This window comes from Peromyscus maniculatus, chromosome 8 (assembly GCF_049852395.1).
Source record: "Peromyscus maniculatus bairdii isolate BWxNUB_F1_BW_parent chromosome 8, HU_Pman_BW_mat_3.1, whole genome shotgun sequence".
Classification (NCBI taxonomy): domain Eukaryota; kingdom Metazoa; phylum Chordata; class Mammalia; order Rodentia; family Cricetidae; genus Peromyscus; species Peromyscus maniculatus.
The window spans coordinates 110,040,864-110,061,330 of NC_134859.1; the positions used below are offsets into that span (position 1 = coordinate 110,040,864).

Here is a 20,467-nt window from a genome sequence, read left to right on the forward strand (position 1 = left end):
CAATACAAAGGCTTTACCACATTGATTACTTTCATAGGATTTCCCTCCAGTATGTGTTCTTTTATGTATTTGGAGTCTACTGTTAAATGCAAAGGCTTTCCCACATTGATTACATTCATAGGGTTTCTCTCCAGTATGTGTTCTTTTATGTATTTGGAGATTAGAGTGAATTGTAAAGCTTTTAGCACACTGATTGCATTCATAGTATTTCTCTGAAGTATGGATTCTTTTATGAATTTGGAGATTACTCTGTTGTGAAAAAGCTTTTCCACATTGATTACATTTATAGGGTTTCTCTCCAGTATGTGTTCTTTTATGCATTACAAGATGACTATGACATGTAAAGGCTTTACCACAATGATTACATTCATAGGGTTTCTCTCCAGTATGTGTTCTTTTATGTGTTTGGAGATAACTGTGACATGCAAAGGCTTTGCCACACTGATTACATTCATAGGGTTTCTCTCCTGTATGTGTTCTTTTATGTATTTGGAGATGACTGTGACATAAAAAGGCTTTACCACATTGATTACATTCATAGGGTTTCTCTCCAGTATGTACTCTTCTATGCATTAGAAGATGACTATGTTGTGCAAAGGCTTTACCACACTGATTACATTCATAGGGTTTCTCTCCCGTATGTGTTCTTTTATGTGTTTGGAGACTACTGTCACGTGCAAAGGCTTTACCACATTGATTACATTTATAGGGTTTCTCTCCAGTATGTATTCTTTTATGTGTTTGGAGATAATTGTGATATGCAAAGGCTTTACCACATTGATTACATTCATAGGGTTTCTCTCCCGTATGTGTTCTCTTATGTATTTGGAGAGAACTGTGACATACAAAGGCTTTACCACACTTATTGCATTCATAGGGTTTCTCTCCAGTATGTATTCTTCTATGCATTAGAAGATGACTATGTTGTGCAAAGGCTTTACCACATTGATTACATTCATAGGGTTTCTCTCCCGTATGTGTTCTTTTATGTGTTTGGAGACTACTGTCACGTGCAAAAGCTCTACCACACTGATTACATTCATAGGGTTTCTCTCCAGTATGTGCTCTTTTATGCCTTAGAAGACTACTGTTACATGCATAGGCTTTACCACATTGATTACATTCATAGGGTTTCTCTCCAGTATAGATTTTTTCATGCCTTTGAAGATGATTATGATATGCATAGGCTTTAACACTTTGAGTATATTCAGAAGGGTTCTCTCCAGTATGTCTTCTTTCATGCCTGCAATGATAATTAGCATATGTAAAAGATTTAGCATATTCATTACACTGTTGAATATATCTGAATGAATTAATTTTACCCTTCAGTCTAACTTTAAAGAGGAATCAGATCTTAAGGCTTTATCACTTTGTTTAAACTCATGTTGTTCCCCTTCATTAAGGGCTGTTTTGCATCTTTAAATATACCTGTGATGGTAAGAGCCTTTATTACAGGACTCACATTTATAGCATCTTTTTTTCTATATGAATTTTTTTTCACATATTTGAAGAGAACTGGAAAAACTTAGAGCTTTACTACCCTTATTGCATTCATAAATTTCCTATACTGTGAATCATACTACATTTGCAAAGTGAACCAGGACAAATAGAAGTATTTATGCATTCCTAGCACTCATAGGGCTTTTCTGCAGTGTTAGTTTGTTGATGTATTTCCAATGAAGCCAGAAAATCAATTACTTGTAAAATTGAATCACATTCAACAAATCTATTCAAATTGGGGATTACTACAAATCTAATTGTTCTGAGAGGGAGAAGGGTATGTTGCTTCTTTCAATATCCCTATGTTCATATGGCTTGTATCCAGAGTGACATATAATATACCTATTAAAGGAAGAATAGCAAATAAAAGGTGTCCACATTGCCATCACACAGTTTTGTTCCTCATAGACATATTATATAGGGATTAAGGTTTCTCCACAACAACCACCCCTTGGCTCTTGACTCTAACTGCCCCTCTCACTAAGCTGAACAGTCACAACAAGTATATGAGTTACACTACTTTTACTGTGGACTATTTGCTTATTAGAAGGTTTTAGACACATATTTATCACTGTACATACTTTTTTTTAAGACATACTTATCAATGTACATACTTTTATAATATGAGTGGTATGAAACTAAATGGATTGGCAGTTCTACAGCATAGCTCTCATGAGGCTATGATTCAAATGGTGATATCTGTTAAGGCTTTGTTTCCTTGTCTTCTTTCTTAAAATAATGCCTTGCAAACACAATTCACTTACTTGACATTGTGGTACATGGTTTTATGAGAATTTAATAATCATCAATGCACTTTAAGTTGTGCTTATTTACACTGTTGCTTTCTTTAAAACTTCCAGACACCTTAAATTTTCTTCTGAGGCATATTTGTATTAGCTTGCACATGAAAATTACCTTCCAGAACTTTGACAACGGTCTTCAATATTATGATCTTCCCATTTGTAGCCTAAAATATAGTACCAGAAAATGTATGATATATTATTGGAAAATGCAAAATTTAAGTTATTATCTTCAGTGAATGCTTAGAAACATGCCTGACTGTGGTGATATTTTATTTGCACACCCCAACAAAGCTTATCTGAGGATCAGACGAAAAAGCCAGCCACTATATTGTAGCAGGAATCTTAAAAGTTCTTATTAATAAAATCAAACCCGAGGCGAGTTATTGGGGTCCATGCTGGTATATCAGAGAGACAGAACAAGCCACAGCTATCTCACCTTGCCAATTCCTCAGCTGGTCCTGTTTCCTCAGACTGGAAGCTTCTGTGTCCTCATCCCGAATGGGTCTCAGCTGAATTACTGCTCAAAAGCCTGAATGCTTAACCAGCCAAAATCTTCTAGTTTCTGGTTCTCATGCCTTATATATCTTTCTGCTTTCTACCACCACTCCCTGGGATTAAAGGCTGGCTTTCTGGGATTAAAGGCGTGTCACCATGCTTGGCTATTTCCAATGTGGCCTTGAACTCACAGAGATCCAGAGGGATTTCTATCTCTGGAATGCTAGGATTAAAGGTGTTAGTGCCACCATTTTCTAGCCTTTGTATCTAGTGGCTGTCTGTTCTCTGACCCCAGATAAATTTATTAGAGTACACAATATTTTGGGGAACACAATACCACCACAACTATATTTCTACATAGAGGTCAGGTAGTGGTAGTACATGTCCTTAACCCTAACATTCATCCAGCTCTCTGTGAGTTCAAGGCCACACTGGAAACAGAGCCAGAAATGGTGGCATAAGCCTTTAATCCCAGCAGTAGTTAACCATAGAGGTCTGGAGGTCTGTACAGACAGAGAAGAAGTGACAGAGGTGGGCAGAAAGAAGAAAGTGATGTAGCTGAGCAAAGAGAGGAAGTGAGATGGCAGAGCACAGAAAGGACATAGGCATGAGTATACAGGAAGTGGCTCTCTTTGAAGGCTGAGGAGTTGGTAAGGTGAGGTTGTCTGTGACTTTTCCTATTCCTCTTATATTTCAGTTTTCACTCCAATATCTGGCTCTGGGTTTTTTATTAAAAAGACCGTTTAGCAATTTTTTATTGCCAAATGATCCTTTATATTTATATGTCTTACACCTGATTTATTCACATCATTCTTCCTCAGTCTCAATTATAATTACAGAAGAGCATCAACAATTAAGAAACAGTCACCCTTTATTTTAAAATGTGAAGACTGTGAAGTAAAATTTACAGTCTTACCTATAGCAGTAAGGTTCCTGTAGGTCTCCAGCATCACATCTCTGTAGAGACTCTTCTGGGAAGGATCCAGCAAAGCCCACTCTTCCTGAGTGAAGTCAACATGCACATCTTCATAGGCCACTGCATTCTAAAATATCCCATACATATGTACAAAAGAAAGTGATACTGACAACATTGTAAATGTATACTTATTTAAAAATATAGTCATAATTATTGTGCTTCCCACATTTATTCCATGACACAGAAGTTCTAATGTAATCACCAAGTCACTTTAGAAGGAAACTGAATAAGAGGGTCACCTCTGTCATTTCTGCACCCTTTGCATGAGATATTACCTTGTTAGAAAAATGCCTACTAACAGACATAGACAAACATACCAACAGTACTGACTACACATCAGAGAAATTATATGATTAATTACTAACTACAAAAAAAGATTGGGTGAACCAGCTCATGCCTTTAATCCCAGCACTCAGAAGACAGGGGCAGGTGTGTCTGCCTGAATTTAATGCTAGCCTTGTTTACACAATCAGTTCCAACACAGCCAGAAATACATATTAAGAACCTGTCTCCCCTGCAAAAATCAAACAAAAAAGACAGACAGAACTCAGAAGTTTTTTACTGAAGTTCCTACAAAGAGCTCTGCATTCACTCCAGTTCTATATTTATCTTCTAGAAACCTGAAGTGCTTGTCTAAACTGTAACATTAATAAGATCTAACTGAAATGAACTGCATGTTTAAACAGGTACAAATGGACACATGAAAACATGAGCAATACAAATGTTGATCATAAATAATCAAAAGTAGGGCAGGAAAGATGGTTCAGCAGTAAAGAGCTCTTGCTGGTTTTGCATATGGGTCGGCTCAATTGCCAGTACTTACATGGGGAAACACAACTATCCATTATTCCAAGCTCAGGGTTCTGAGACCATCTTTGGATTAGTGTGAGGACCAGAAACCCATGGAGTGCATATCCATACATATAGACAAAAGACTCATATTCATTTAAAAAATCCAAAGCAAATACAACAGTCAGGAAGAATGTCACACCTGCAATCCAATGATTCAGAAGGCTCAGGCAGTATTAGTGTCATGAATACATACCATCCTGGGAAAGAGAATGATACCCTCTGTCAAATTTCAAAATTCAAGATGTTGGTGAAGCTCAGCACAACAGTACATACTCAACAGAAAGAAGGGTCTGAGCTAAATTGTGTAAAGCTATTACTTAAGGTCCACCTGACCTAAGCGGTGTCTCCTTGTGGAATTTACCTTATATCAGGAGACTAGCATGTGGTGGTCTGGACTGTTATTTCTGTGAGTCCTTGAATGTGGCTAAGGGAGATATCTGATTCCAGAGCTGAAAGGGGAAAAATGGATGGGTTGGGGGGAAGGAAGACTTTCCTGAGGCTGTTCTCCAAATACCTTGAATGTATATGTCCAGAGAGTGATCAGTCCACAGTGTTAGCAATTCTTAGGAAAAAATCAATTGGGAAAACTATGAAGGCACACATGTGCTGTGGGATGGTCTGTATGTCAAATTGCTCTGATTGGTCAATAAATAAAACACTGATTGGCCAGTGGCTAGGCAAGAAGTATAGGCAGGACTAACAGAGAGGAGAAAAGAAAGAACAGGAAGGCGGAAGGAGTCACTGCCAGCCGCCGCCATGACAAGCAGCATGTGAAGATGCCGGTAAGCCACGAGCCACGTGGCAAGGTATAGATTTATAGAAATGGATTAATTTAAGCTATAAGAACAGTTAGCAAGAAGCTTGCCATGGCCATACAGTTTGTAAGCAATATAAGTGTCTGTGTTTACTTAGTTGGGTCTGAGTGGCTGTGAGACTGGCGGGTGACAAAGATTTGTCCTGACTGTGGGCAAGGTAGGAAAACTCTAGCTACAAATGGCGCCCAACGTGTTGGCAAGTGTTCCTACCTAAAACCTGAGAAAAGATTCTAAAATGGAGCTAAAAACAGTTCCTAGTTGTTTCTGTCAAGTTAGTGGCAGCCTGTGTGTTTGAGCTACTATGGCAGGTTTCTGGCATGTGCGCTTGACCTGCAGTTTGGCCGGAATGAGGCCTCTGCAAGTGACACATTAAGCTGCGTCATGGATTTAGCCTTTGCTGGTACAAAAAAAAAAAAAAAAAAAAAGAGGTTTCTGGGCTACATGCTGCTTTGATAGAAGCATAGACCCACTATTTCTGAGAGTTAATGGCTCCCAGAGCTGGCAGAAAATGTACCACCGCCATGTTGGGAAGCTGAAGTGGGCGGAGCCAGCAGCCACAGTGCCAGCGCCCTTTCAGTCTTAGAATGCTGCAGTTTAAAGCAATGGGCTCAAGGTAATATAAAAAATAAGCCACGTAAAGATGACTACCACACAGAGAATTTGGATTATGTTCTCTTTGATATTTGTAACTGAAGAAAAACATTTGATTGCAAAAGCTGTTGAGTTATGCCAAAATGTATATTTTAAAGGTACTTTGACTTCAAACTTTAGATGTAAGGATATGTTGCTTTGGAAAGGAGGCTCTGCTTTTGTTTCCACAGAAAGCCAGAGGCTATGGATTTGTTCCAGATTAAGATACATCAGGTTTGACCAGCCAAGACCCCCTGAAAGGTCTCCAATGACACCAAGGCCCAGATAATCCAGCATCCAGAACTGTTTCAAGGCAAATGGCTCAGACGATACACCCTCACGGACTACTCCATAATCCTAAAATTTTCTTTGTGTCCCCATAAGATACAGCGCCCCCTCTCCAGCAGGAAGTAGTAAGAGAAGTTACATCCAAATTCCCAAATATACCAAGCTGGCTTTGGAGATGTATAAAAGTTAAAACCTTCCTCTTAAAAGAAAAAAAAGAAAAGAAAGAAAGAAAGAAAGAAAGAAAGAAAGAAAGAAAGAAAGAAAGAAAGAAAGAAAGAAAGAAAGAAAAGGGGAAGTGCTGTAGGATGGTCTGTATGCCAAATTACTCTGATTGGTCAATAAATAAAACACTGATTGGTCAGTGGTTGGGCAGGAAGTATAGGCGGAACTAACAGAGAGGAGAAAAGAAAGAACAGAAAGGTGGAAGGAGTCACTGCCAGCCGCCGCCATAACAAGCATCATGTGAAGATGCCGGTAAGCCACGAGCCATGTGGCAAGGTATAGATTTATAGAAATGGATTAATTTAAGCTATAAGAACAGTTAGCAAGAAGCCTGCCACGGCCATACAGTTTGTAAGCAATATAAGTCTCTGTGTCTACTTAGTTGGGTCTGAGTGGCTGTGGGACTGGCGGGTGACAAAGATTTGTCCTGACTGTGGGCAAGGCAGGAAAACTCTAGTTACACACATGATTTTCACAACAGAAGACAGCTGATATATAACAAGCCAAATAACACCAAATGCTCCTTGAAATTTGGCTTCCTCTGAAGGATTCCTTGATCCCTTCAGGTAGTGGCTTTGCCATAACTAGCTGAGTTCTTATATTATATTCCTGTGGCCTGTAGCAGAGGGGCATCTGTGGTTGGTATGTAAAATGAATAAAAAATTTTTAATTAAAAAAATTTTTTTTAAAGGAGCTCTGTCTTTTTCTCTATATACCAGGGCTCTGTAAGCCTTGGCAGGTTACAAGGCTCAGAGAGGTCTAGTTTCTCGAGTATCTTCTAGGAGTTCTGTTGTTGGTTGTTTCTACTCTTTTGAGGGGTCCACCACTTAGCTCCCAAATAAATCACACATGGAGACTCATTCTTAATTATAAACATCCAGTCTTAGCTTGGCTTGTTTCTTGCCAGCTTTCCTTAACTTATCCCATCTACCTTTTGCCTCTGGGCTTTTCCCACTCTCTTCTGTAAATCTTACTCTTACTCCGTGGCTTGCTGTGTAGCTGGGTAGCTGGCCCCTGGAGTCCTCCTCCTTCTCTGGCTACTTCTCTCTAGCCTAGATTCCTCCTCCTACTTATTCTTTCTGCCTGCCAGCCCTACCTATTTCTCTCTCCTGCCTTGCTATTGGCCATTCAGTTCTTTATTAGACCACCAGGTGCTTAGACAGGCAAAGTAACATAGCTTCACAGAATTAAACAAATGCAACATAAACAAAAGTAACACACCTTAAAATAATATTCTACAACCAAGTTATGCACTTGGCATTTGACATTTAGGTGTAAGATCCATTTGGAATTAATGTTGTGGAGGTTCAAGGCATCTCTTCTGTTGGGTAGCACTCCACTACTAAGCAACCCCAGCAGGCACCCAAGGATGTTCCTGCCACAGCAACAAGTAGATTTAGGGTGGATGCATACTTCTCCTTCTGCTCCTCCAGATCCAGTCCTCCCAGTCTAATCCCCAGGCCTGTAGCAGAAAATCTTCTGTGGTCTCCCTTTCCTCTCTGACCCCATCCCCAGTGTATCACAAAGATCTTTTCCTCCAACCTTTCTTCCCCCTACCCACCCAACTCATCTCATCATCCCAGCTCCAACACTGGCAGGCATTCACTGGGAACACAAAAGCTGAGCAGGCCAGGGAAGAGGTAAGCCAACTGAAGACTCCCTCTTCACCTCCAAATCTAATACCCCAGTCTCATTCCTAGCACTTCAACAGAACACCAGCTACAGCCTCCCCCCATACCCTATCCCCTCCTCCTGCCCACATTTCCTGTGGATCCCAGAGACCACCCCCACCTAGCCTCCCTCCCACCACTCATTGATTTACCCCAGCCCCCAACTCATGCAGGGACCACCTGCAGATCTCTTCTCCCTCTGTTCTCCTAGATTCAACACCCCATCTCATCCCCAGCTCTGCAGCAGAACACTTGTGACAGCCTTTCCTGCCTACCTATTCCCATCTCCTGTGGATCTCACAGATCTTTCCCTTATAACTTCCCTCTTCCTAATAGTGCGAGTGATGATGTATAAGCTGTACCTTAGTGGATGATTTCTGAATCTTATTACAAATTGCTTTCTTCTTCTTCTTCTTCTTCTTCTTCTTCTTCTTCTTCTTCTTCTTCTTCTTCTTCTTCTTCTTCTTTTTCTTATTTTATTTATTTATTTATTTATTTATTTAATTTTTTTTTTTGTTTGTTTTTCAAAACAGGGTTTCTCTGTGTAGCTTTGTGCCTTTCGTGGATCTTGCTCTGTAGACCAGGCTGGCCTCAAACTCACAAAGATCCGCCTGGCTCTGCCTCCCAAGTGCTGGGATTAAAGGTATGCACCACCACCGCCCAGCTACAGATTGCTTTCTTAACATGTAGTTAGCATCATATGTATTTCCACCATTGTAATGACAGTCATCATGATATATGGCATAAATGGTAATACACAACAGCCTATGAAATTTTATTTTTGATTCATTCTCCAAAACTGTTTTAGATAAAGTAAATCTTAAATGTGAAAGAAGAGTCTTAGTCATGTGCACATGTTGGAAGTTTAGTCCCTGGAAATTTGCAATATGATATAAATTTTTTAAATGCCAGTTCTTTCACAACATGTTCAAACATACGCCCTAAAGATTTTGTTAACAAGGAAGATATATGCAATATTTCAAGTGGAGAAAACTAGACAAGAGAAATGGTGCATAAGGAATATTGGACTCTGGAATTTAAATGTCCTAATTCTGGAAGAAATGTTAATTGCCACTCAACATAGTCTGACCTAAGTTTGCTTTTATTCCCTAAGTATGTCTTTATTGGAGTTCCCTTCAAATGACAGATGAACTGATAGAAAGTCATAACAAACTCAAAGAAATACATTTATGGTCAGGGTGTTGGGCCAGGAGAGAGAAAGGGATCAGGGATGCACACTCACATAGAGTCCCAAGCACCACATCAGATGGGTGAGGTCTTGTGGTCTAGGGACAACTTCTGCTTTCAACCTTGAGCAAAGAAGCTCCTGTTGTGATGCCAGATACCTTTGATTGCTCAAGGTGCTGAGGATTATACAATGTTGAGTTTTATTGCTAAATGGGATATCTACACCACTCCCTCCATGGCTTAGAAGAGATTGTGGAGTAGGAAGTCCAAAGAGTTTAAAGGCTGGATGTAAAAAACTCTTCTGGTGTTACAATGCCTTTCTCATCAAGAACTCATAACATCGTGGTTCTTGCACTGTACCTGAGTAAGACTACATTCAGTCCTGGACTAAGAACAATTTCAAGGGGACTTATGGCTCCCTGAGGAAGCTAGTGGATGCTTATGGATACTTGTGAAAAGGATTCACTGACATTAGTAGTACAGTGCCAAGTCCATCCAGCATAACTCTAGGGATGGACTTGACTGGAGCAGTGAGGGAATAAAGAAGAAAACAGGTAGACAGACACATGGACAGAGAGCTGGGGTTGATTGTTCTGGGGTCTCACATGAAGAAACCTCAGCACCCGAGAAGTTCAGCACATTTATTGTATAGACGTGAACAGAGGTGCAGGGTTACTGTATACCCTTGAACAAGGTGATAGAGTTATGGCATACAATAAACAAGGAGGTGGGGTTGAGTGTATACACTTGGATCAAGGAGACAAGTTTAGCTAACTAGGTAGGAGCAGTCTCTGTATGGGAACAGTATTTATGCTGTAAACATCCAGGAGAAAAACATGGTGGACTTCTTTTTGCAAACACTGTCAATATCCACAGTTAGGCCACTGAGGTATGGAGTTACATTTCTCTGATCCTCATTCTGGGTGATGGAAGCTTTTCCATTTTCCTTGGATATGGTTCTTTACATCGTTGGCTTATGTCAAGAACACATACTCGCTAAAGACTTCACACACTCTGGTATTCCTCCACTCTACATAGTATAGCCACTGGTTAGTTCACCTTGCTGCAAAGATGCATGCTGCAGGTGAACCACAGTGAGAAAGTTTCACTGGGCATGTCTCTATTGGGAACTCCAGTTGATTACTTAAACTGGGTTCATTAGTTGCTTTCTACGAAATACTTGTTAGCCCCCAGTGTAATGAAGTATCCTATTTCCTTCTCATTTTTGTTTTCTTTGAAAACCTCAGTATGGTGGAAACTGCTTTTACTGGACATCTCTTGAGAATTCCAAGGAGATTCCAAATTTAATTTCTTCTTGATGTTATAAGTTCTGAATTTAAAGATATATTTTTATATATCTGTCTGCCTGCCTGCTTGCCTGTCTGCCCACCATCTATCCATTTATTATTGCTGTATCTCTCCATTGGTATGTATTCTTTTACTTTGGATATATCAAGTACACACACATATATTCTATATTCTACTCTCACAACCCCTAGTTTATGTACATACATACAAGTTATGATACACATATGAAATTTTTTTCTGAGACTGGGTCACCTCACTCATATCACATTGTCAAGATCCATCCATTTCATGCAAATTTAATACTATGTGTATATGTGTAATTAACGACTGACTAAAAATAAAAACTATTACTATGATAAATTATTATTACTGATGAAACATACAGCATACATGCAATTCTGAAAACAATCATCACTGCAACAAACCCAAAGGATTCACTGATATATCCACTGATGATTCAAAGAACAGTGACATGTAGGCTTTCCATAGCAGAATGTCATGGAAGTGTTAGTTTCCCATTGTGTGTGTGTGTGTGTGTGTGTGTGTGTGTGTGTGTGTGTGTGTGTTTTCACATGTTTGCATCCAGTCTACTTATTGAATCTTTCTCAGTTGAAGCTCTCATCAACTGCATTTGACTAAGTCTTTTTTAGTTTCATTTTGAATGTCTCATTAGCTTACAAAGAATCAGGCTTTAATAAAGTTTTTTCAACAAAACTTGTTTTTGTTGTTTTTCTTCCCCCTTTGTTCCTCCCATCTCCCTCCCCTAATTGAAACTCTAACTCCAGCTTCCTTTCTACTTTTATGTCACATGTGACCTCTCCCCATTCTTAACATCCTTTGTCCACCTCTCCTGGACACCTGTCTGTTGGGATGTCATTTTGCATGCTGTGAATGTGTTGCTCTGATTGGCTCATAAATAAAATGCTGATTGGCCAGTAGCCAGGCAGGAAGTATAGGCAGGTCACCAGCCAGACACAGAGGAAGCAAGATATCAAGGCAGAACTGAGAAAAGGTACCAAGCTATGTAGTGTAACTAGAGTTTTCCTGCCTTGCCCACAGTCAGGACAAATCTTTGTCACCCACCAGTCCCACAGCCGCTCAGACCCAACCAAGTAAACACAGAGACTTATATTGCTTACAAACTGTATGGCTGTGGCAGGCTTCTTGCTAACTGTTCTTGTAGCTTAAATTAATCCATTTCCATAAGTCTATACCTTGCCATGTGGCTAAACATAGATAAGAATTATGGGTTACTTTAAGTGTAAGAGCTAGTCAGTAATAAGTCTGAGCTAACAGCCGAGCAGTTATAATTAATATAAGCTTCTGAGTGATTATTTTATAAGTGGACCACAGGATTGTGGGGGTTTGGCAGGACCCAAGAACTATCTGACTACAAATGGCACCCAGATGTGGTGGCAAGAGTTTCCACCTAAAACCTGAGAGAGCTTAAGAAGAGATTATAAATGTAGCTAAGAGCACCTTTCCAGGTCGTCACTCATGGTGGGCTGAGGTTCAGTAATGTGTACCCTGGTGGTAGCAAGTTTATGATATGCAGGCTGCTGCTACAGCATGACAGATTCCCGTCAAGTTACACAGAGGTTTCTCCAAGTTGTGCAGCACAATGTGTGGCAGATTTAGCTTTTGCTAGTACAGACCAAAAAAAAAAAAAAAAAAAAAATGGCTTCTAGGCTACATGTTGCTTTGATGGAGGCATAGACCTACTGCTTCTAAGAGTTGGTGGTGCACATGGCTCCTAGAGCTGGTGGTAAATGTACTACTGCCACATTGGGAAGCTGAAGTGAGTGGAGTTGGCAGCCAAGGCTTCTGTTTCAGTACTAGCCACTGTAGTTTAAATCAACAGATTCACAATAAGGCAGATTCAGATGGAATAAGACTTTAAATTGTTTACAGTGTGTGTAAAAATGTATGTAGGCTTGGAAGAGAGAAGAAAATGAATATAGACAGTTATATAAAGAAATCATTTTAAAAAATAAAGTCTTTAAAGAGACAGTAAAGGTAATGTAAAAAATAAGCCATTCAGCAGTTAACTCTGCAGCTCACACACAATTGAGCCTGTATGATAATGAGTATTCAGAGATGGGTAATGCCTGGGGGTGCTCACCAACCTAAGACAGAGCGCCTGTGTGGCCTAGGCAGGTGTCTCCATGATGGGTAAGGTGACCTGCTGACATCCCACACAACCTAAGTCAGAAGCTCATTTTTTAGTAAAAGGGGGGACCTGTAGGGCCCTAGTCCTTGTTTTGGGTAACTATTGCCTTGCCTGCTGACCTTGACTTTGATATCCTCCCTATGCTAATTCCCTGCCGGGTTCCACCCTCCTGAATGCTTAAGGGAAGTGCCTTGTCTGTGTATCCTACATATTGGGCATTAACAGATTAGATGCAAGATTGTAAAACATTGGTAGCGAACTTCTGCCCTTTGGGGTTCTCCCATTGTGCTGTAAGCCTGTATTTAAGACCTTCTCCCTCCTTCAATAAATGGCATTAAAAAAAAAAAGAAAGAAAAGGAAAGGAAAGGAAAGCTGGTTAGAAACAAGCCAACCTAAGGCCAGGTATTTATAAGAAAAAAAAATAAATCATGTAAAGATGGATATTACAAAAAGAATCTGGATTGTGTTGTCTTTGGGATTTTTAACTGCAGAAAGACATTTGATTGTAAAAGCTGTTGAGTTAAATCAATATATATATATATATATATATATATATATATATATATATATATATATATAATTAAAGGTATCTTGACTTCAAAATTTATGCCTAAGGATACATTGCTTTGAAAGGTTCTGCTTTCATTTCCACAGAAGATGAAAACTTATGTATTGCTTCCAAGCTAAGATGGTTTGATCAAGGAAGACCCCCTAAGAGGTCTCCAGATGTTCCAACATCCAGATCAGCTTCAAGGCAACTGGATCAGACAATGCAGACTCATAGACTACTCTAGTCAGGACTTGATCATAATTCTTAATTTTCTCAGGACCCCCATAAGATTGTCAGTGCCTCCATCCAGCAGGAAGTAGTATGAGAAACTACATCCAAATTCCCAAATTATTGTTTATAAGTGTTTATTTTTATTTAAAGGGGGTTTATTATAAATGCAATCTCTTTCTAATGAAGAAAAGGGGATAGTATAGATATGACAGGATGAAAGGGTAGATTATTGAACCTACTTTTTTTCCTATTATTTTTTAAGATTTATTTATTTATTTATTTTTATTTATTTATTTATTTATTTATTTATTTATTTATTTATTTATTTATTTATTTATTTATTTATTATACAGTGTTCTGCTTGCATGTGTCCTTGCAAGCCAGAAGAGGGCACCAGATCTCATTACAGATGGTTGTGAGCCACCATGTGGTTGCTGGGAATTGAACTCAGGACCTCTGGAAGAGCAGTCAGTGCTCTTAACCACTGAGCCACCTCTCCAGCCCCCTATTGAACCTACTTTTAAAGAGCAACAACTTGTTTTAAATTGCCATGGATTTTAGTTTATTAATACAAATTTAAAGTTAATTTTGTTATACTGTATGTATATTTCTACTCTTGTTTAAAGTATTTTGTTTATGTAACTCATTTGAAATTGTAATGTTTAGTTGAGAAATACAGATTAATAATTAGTCATCTATGATAATCAAACTTATAGTCATGTTAAGTTTTCTAAATATACATAAATATATTTCAATTAGGTATGTAATCTTCAAATACTTCAAAGACCTACAGAATATAGCATTTAAAATGTTTTAAAAACTTAGACTTTCCTAGACAATGAGACACATCTGCTCCTGGCAGCACCGATTTACTTCAAAGAGGAAGATGGGTATCAAAGACACTCCATATGGAGTTTATCTTCTTCTTGGCAAAAATAGACATTTGGGCAAGAAACTGTTCTTGCCTGGACTGCTTGACAAAGTGTTTTATTGAATGAACATGCAGTACCCATAGGAAGGTGACCACTGAACTTTGCAAGGCAAGATGGTCCTTCAGGTTCCTGCTTCACAGAGGAGACTGCCAAATATTCTACAAGACACAGGGAGAAGCGACTAAAAAACTCTAGACCTATTAGCTGAAGATGGATGCCCCAATGTTACAGAGGAACTTTTGGTGAATGTCCAGGCAGCAAGATGTCTCTGCCATTTCTAGAATTATGGAAGTTGCTTACAATGCATTTCCTGTTTACTTAGGTAATATTATATCTTTCTGGGGTCTTTGATGTGGTTGAAAACTAGTTATTATTTTATTTGTTATGATAAAAGATAAATTAGATATGAAACTTTAGACTCACAAATATAGGATAGAGTATTGTCTTTAATATTGCCAAATACAAATAGACTAGATATTATAACTGTAATTCTTGCTTGACAACTGTTTTGTTATACGTAATTTTACTATGTTAAAGTTAAAACTTTTTTTGATTAGACAGAAAAGGAGAAGTGCTGTGGGATATTGTTCTGTATACTGTAAATGTGTTGCTCTGATTGGTTGATAAATAAAATGCTGATTGGCCAGTAGCCAGGCAGGAAGTATAGGTGGGGTAAGCAGACAAGGAGAATTCTAGGAAGAGGAAGGGCTGAGTCAGGAGTCACCAGCCAGACACAGAGGAAGCAAGATGTCAAGGCAGAACTGAGAAAAGGTATCAAGCTACATGGCTAAACATAGATAAGAATTATGGGTTAATTTAAGTGTAAGAGCTAGTCAGTAATAAGCCTGAGCTAATGGGCAAGCAGTAATAATTAATATAAGCTTCTGGGTGATTATTATTTTTTGTTTTTTTTTTTCAAGACAGAGTTTCTCTGTATAGCTTTGGAGCCTGTCCTGGAACTCGCTTTGTAGACCAGGCTGGCCTCGAACTCACAGAGATCTGCCAGCCTCTGCCTCCTGAGTGCTGGAATTAAAGGCATGCGCCACCACCAAGTGATTATTTTCTAAGCAGGCCATGGGACTGCAGGAGCTTGGTGGGACCTGAGAAACATTTGACTACACCTGTCTAGTTTTACACTCTATAATCCACTCTCACAGCCCGTTATTTAAGTACATACAAACATTTTAAGTTAGGATACAATATGAGAGAGCATGAGATTTTTATCTTTCTGAAATTAGGTCACCTCACCCATAATATCAAACCCCCAAGATCCATCTTTTTCTGCAAATTTAATAATTTCACTTTTTTTTTTTAACAGCTGAAGGGCACTCAGGCATTTTGCTAGCTTACTCACTGATAAATTTGAGGAAACAATACTAAGTGTCTTCTTTGCCATCTAAGTTTTATATCATCAGATTAAATAGTATTAAGGGATATAAATATGGTAGACTGACATTTACAATAATACTATTCAATTCCTCACTGAAGTATTTCTAATGGAATCAGAATGCCATAGTTATTTGTTATTTGCATAAACAACCATGTATTTAAAAATAAACAGTATAGTGAGGTGACTACAAGTAATAATACTATATTAGATGTTTGAGGTCACTGAGTGTACATCTTAAATGCTCTCTCTTGAATGTTTCAGATTAGAGATGTATTAATTAGATTAATTCACTCATTTAACAGTGTACATGTATATCAAATATGCTGTACATAAAACCATGCAATATTTATTTGTCAATTATACTTTTCAAAATCTGAGTGAGATTTTGTAAAATTGGGCTATAAACATTCTGGCTTCTTTCTTTGCTGTGGGATGGTCTGTATGTCAAATTACTCTGATTGGTCAATAAATAAAACACTGGCCAGTGGCTAGGCAGGAAGTATAGGCGGGACTAGCAGAGAGGAGAAAAGAAAGAACAGGAAGGTGGAAGGAGTCACTGCCAGCCGCCGCCATGACAAGCAGCATGTGAAGATGCCGGTAAGCCACGAGCCACGTGGCAAGGTATAGATTTATAGAAATGGATTAATTTAAGCTACAAGAACAGTTAGCAAGAAGCCTGCCACGGCCATACAGTTTGTAAGCAATATAAGTCTCTGTGTTTACTTGGTTGGGTCTGAGCGGCTGTGGGACTGGCGGGTGACAAAGATTTGTCCTGACAAATCAGGACAAATCAGGACAAGGCAGGAAAACTCTAGCTACATTTCTTTTCTCTCCCTCTCTGATTAAAGACAAATACAATGTTATTAGGTACCCTGGAATATGTGATAGGGAAAAGAGGGAAGTATCTGGTCAAGTTCCATCAAGCAACTAAGATCCCAGTGCAATAGACTGTGAGATACCGAACACTAAAGACAACTATGCAAGTGAGCAAGATGAAGCCTATTGGCCTTAAACTTCCCATCACTAAAATCAATGTGTTGGCCAAACTTTCTGAAGCTCTAGCAGAAAATGCATGTTCATGTCTCTTTGTCAGCTCTAGAAACTTCCTGCCTTCTTTAGTTAACACCCACTTTATCCATAAATGTCAAGAATAATTAGCCGAGTCTCTCATACCATATCACTTTGAGACTTCCTGTCTGTCTCCCTCTTGCACAAAAGCAACCTTGTGATTATACTTTGGCCTATCTAGATAATCTAGGAAAAAAATCACTTCATTCCAAGGGTCATCTGACTAGCAGCCTTAATTCTATAGGTGACTATAATTTCCCCCTTTCGTGTGTTATAAGATATTCACAGTTTCAAAGATTAGATCAGGAAAGCTTAAATGTTCTCACTAAAATTTTTGACTATGTGAAGTGATGGATGTGTTGATGAGTTTAATTAAATCATTTTACAAGGCATACATATATCAAAATACCATGTTGCACTCCAGAAAAGTATAAATCCTCTATTTGTTAATCAAATTAAAAATTTTAAAGGCTGTTTTAAAGCTGAGTATGGTGATGCTTGTCTTTAATCCCAGCACCAGGAGGCAAAGGCAAGAATATCTCTGAGTTCAAGACTAGCCTGATTACATATCCAACCAGGGCTACATAGTGAGACCCTATCTCACACACAAAAAAAGCAGAATTTAAAGAGGTCATTATTCCATATAACAGACAAACTATGTTTTGTTTTTTTGGTTTGTTTGTTTGTTTTGGTGGGAGCTCTGAGAATGATTTGCAGGCCTTGTACAAGATAAATGTGTATGCTACCGCTGATTCCAACCTCTTACAGGAACTTTCTTATCTTCATTATATCAAGTTAAAAGTCAATATGTACGAATCAATCATAAAGTATAATGGCCGCTGAAGCAAATAAAGCTTATAAAATACAAAACTGAAGAGGCCCTACATTATCTTTTTCAGAATTTGAAAGTTGCAAATATCATAGCAATTTCTAAAAAAATAGTGAAGCACATATTTGATTGTCACGACACTGCTGCAAAGTTTAAAACTGATAATTACTCAAAGGCCCATTTTGTAATTTTGTTTCACAATAAAGTCAGTCCTTTATCCAGGTTCTTCATTGCCCTGGTCTGTGATTATGAACCCTAAGAAATGACCAGTTGGGACATTTACTGATCATCTAAAATTGATTACCTGAATCCACATTGCTAATCTGAACTACTGCCAAAGCAGGAAAGCCGTCACCCTCCTTCCTACCCCTCCCTTTCTGTACTGTCACTACACCAGCTTCAAAAATGAACTCAATTCTTGCACAGGTACCTCTTCATTTGTAAGTTCCCAATAAAAGCCAGAGAGATTGGAGGTCACTCATTAACTGGTCTATTTTTCCTTCTGACCAGTCAAGGCACAGCCTGGAAGGAGTTGCAGGACTATCTTCCCAGCACTGGGCTGCAGAGGCAGGATGAGTTATTCAAAGCAATTCTCAGTTACATAGCATGAGGCAAGCTAAACTACAAGAAACATTGCTCTAAGCAGAACTAAATAAATCAATCACATTTGAGAAAAAAAGGGATGAAATTCTTAATGACTGGGAAATATTGAACAGAAAAAAACTAGAGATTAGAGCAGTAATGCATTTAAATAAAATTTAAATAAATGATACCAATAATTGACTACTTAAAATGATAAAAAAAAAATTATTTTGAAGAGAAAAAAAAAACCTAGCTATATTGACTTTGAAAAAGAGTAGGCCCTTCCCTGGTAGAGGTAATGCCATTAATAAGAGACTGATTGATCTTGCCCATATGCACATGTTAGTTGCTGAGATCTGTAAACTGATACACAGAGTTACAGTCAATGGTCTATGTCTCAAACCTTTGAACTGACTTAACTCTGTCAGGCAGAACTGAACATATCTGCATAGGATAGTTACCTAATTGGAAATTCAATATTCATTGACTCAAGCTAACCTTTCCAACATGAACACTCACCAATGTGGGTTGTGTTCATTCACATGACATGAAATAATACATGCTGGAAAATTACAAAATCACTCCCTCTGCCACAGTCAGGTCCATTTTCATAAGGATGACTCTGGAAGCTGATTGCCTATCCTATTTCCCTCTGCAGTATACATAATAAACTATTGCTCCTATTCTGATCTGAAGGCAGAAACCTTGCTCCTCATGCAAATCCTTTTCCTGAGACTGCAATGGATAGTCAACTATATGACTCAAGTGGATAACCTTAAACTCGGAGATGGTAAAGTCATTTATTTAACAATTTCCCAGTGATAAATTATTCCACACACTTAAGAGATTAATAAAGAAAAATCTCTTTAATGATAGCATGCATCAATCCAGCTAATGATCAAAGAGAAGCCAGTCTAGAATAGATTTTGCATTCCACATATGCTATCATCTTTAAGTTTCTTTTAGGTTCAGACACCAGATTACATTTTGAACAATTTAAATCAGGACAGGAAATTGCAAGTTTAGCCACTCAGGAAGATGGGAGACTTACACAGCAAAGTTACTCCCAGAATCATTTCATAAGTACAACAGTGACCTGACATAGCAAGTCATTCTTCAATGACATGGTCCTGAGGAAGAGGTCCCAGAAGATGAGAAAGACAGAAAAAGCAGAAGGTAGAAAAGATGGGTTGGGGAGGTCTTGCACAAACTATGTCTCATGCCATGTAAGCTTCTTAAGAATAGCATCTTGTATACTACTTCCAGGGGGGAAATAGAAGGAAATAGAAGACATCTATGAAGTCAGCAGAAACTATCATACAATGGGATGACCTCAGGGAGGAGGCTAATCGAACAATGCTATATATGGGGGACACAGAGTATTTCAAGAACATTATTGATGAAGCCCACAGTGGTCTTGTGACTGATAACCACAGCTACATGTGGTGGGAAGAGTTGGATTCTCAGGATTTCAAGCAACCCCTTCACAAAGGCCCTAGACAGAGACCATTACCAGCTCCCCCATGTGTATTTCTCATTTTAGAAAAGGAGCTCTGTTTCTGCTCTATACTTCAGAGACTCAGGGAAAGCTCCCAGGCTGTTACTTGACTTTTCCAAGCTTGCTCCTGGGTTTGAGAAGAAGCTATGTTCCTTCTCCATACATGAGGGCCTCAGGGAAGGCCTTGTTTGTAGCATGGATCTTAAATGGTCTTATTAATAAGGCAAACCTAGAGCCAGGTATTGGGTTGAATGCTGGAAGATCAGAGAAGAAGAACAAGCCGCAGTTTCCTCGCCTCACCAATTCCTCAGCTAATCCTGTTTCCTCAGACTGGAAGCTTCTCAGTCCTCATCCAAAATGAATCTCAGCTGAACTGCTACTCACAGCCTGAAAGCTTAACCAGCCTCTAGTTCCTGGTTCTCATGCCTTATATATCTTTCTGCTTTCTGCCCTCACTTCCTGGGATTAAG

At 38.8% G+C, this 20,467-nt stretch overlaps 1 protein-coding gene across 1 annotated transcript in view; it reads right to left on the reverse strand.

Annotated features, from left to right (window-relative positions):
• Positions 1 to 20,467, reverse strand: part of LOC102927749 (uncharacterized) — a 54,182-nt gene that overhangs the window by 14,001 nt on the left and 19,714 nt on the right. The window contains 3 exon segments of the mRNA XM_076543973.1: positions 1 to 1,243; positions 2,416 to 2,467; positions 3,715 to 3,841. Coding sequence (XP_076400088.1) covers positions 1 to 1,243; positions 2,416 to 2,467; positions 3,715 to 3,748 — 1,329 coding nt within the window. The 5' untranslated portion in view covers positions 3,749 to 3,841.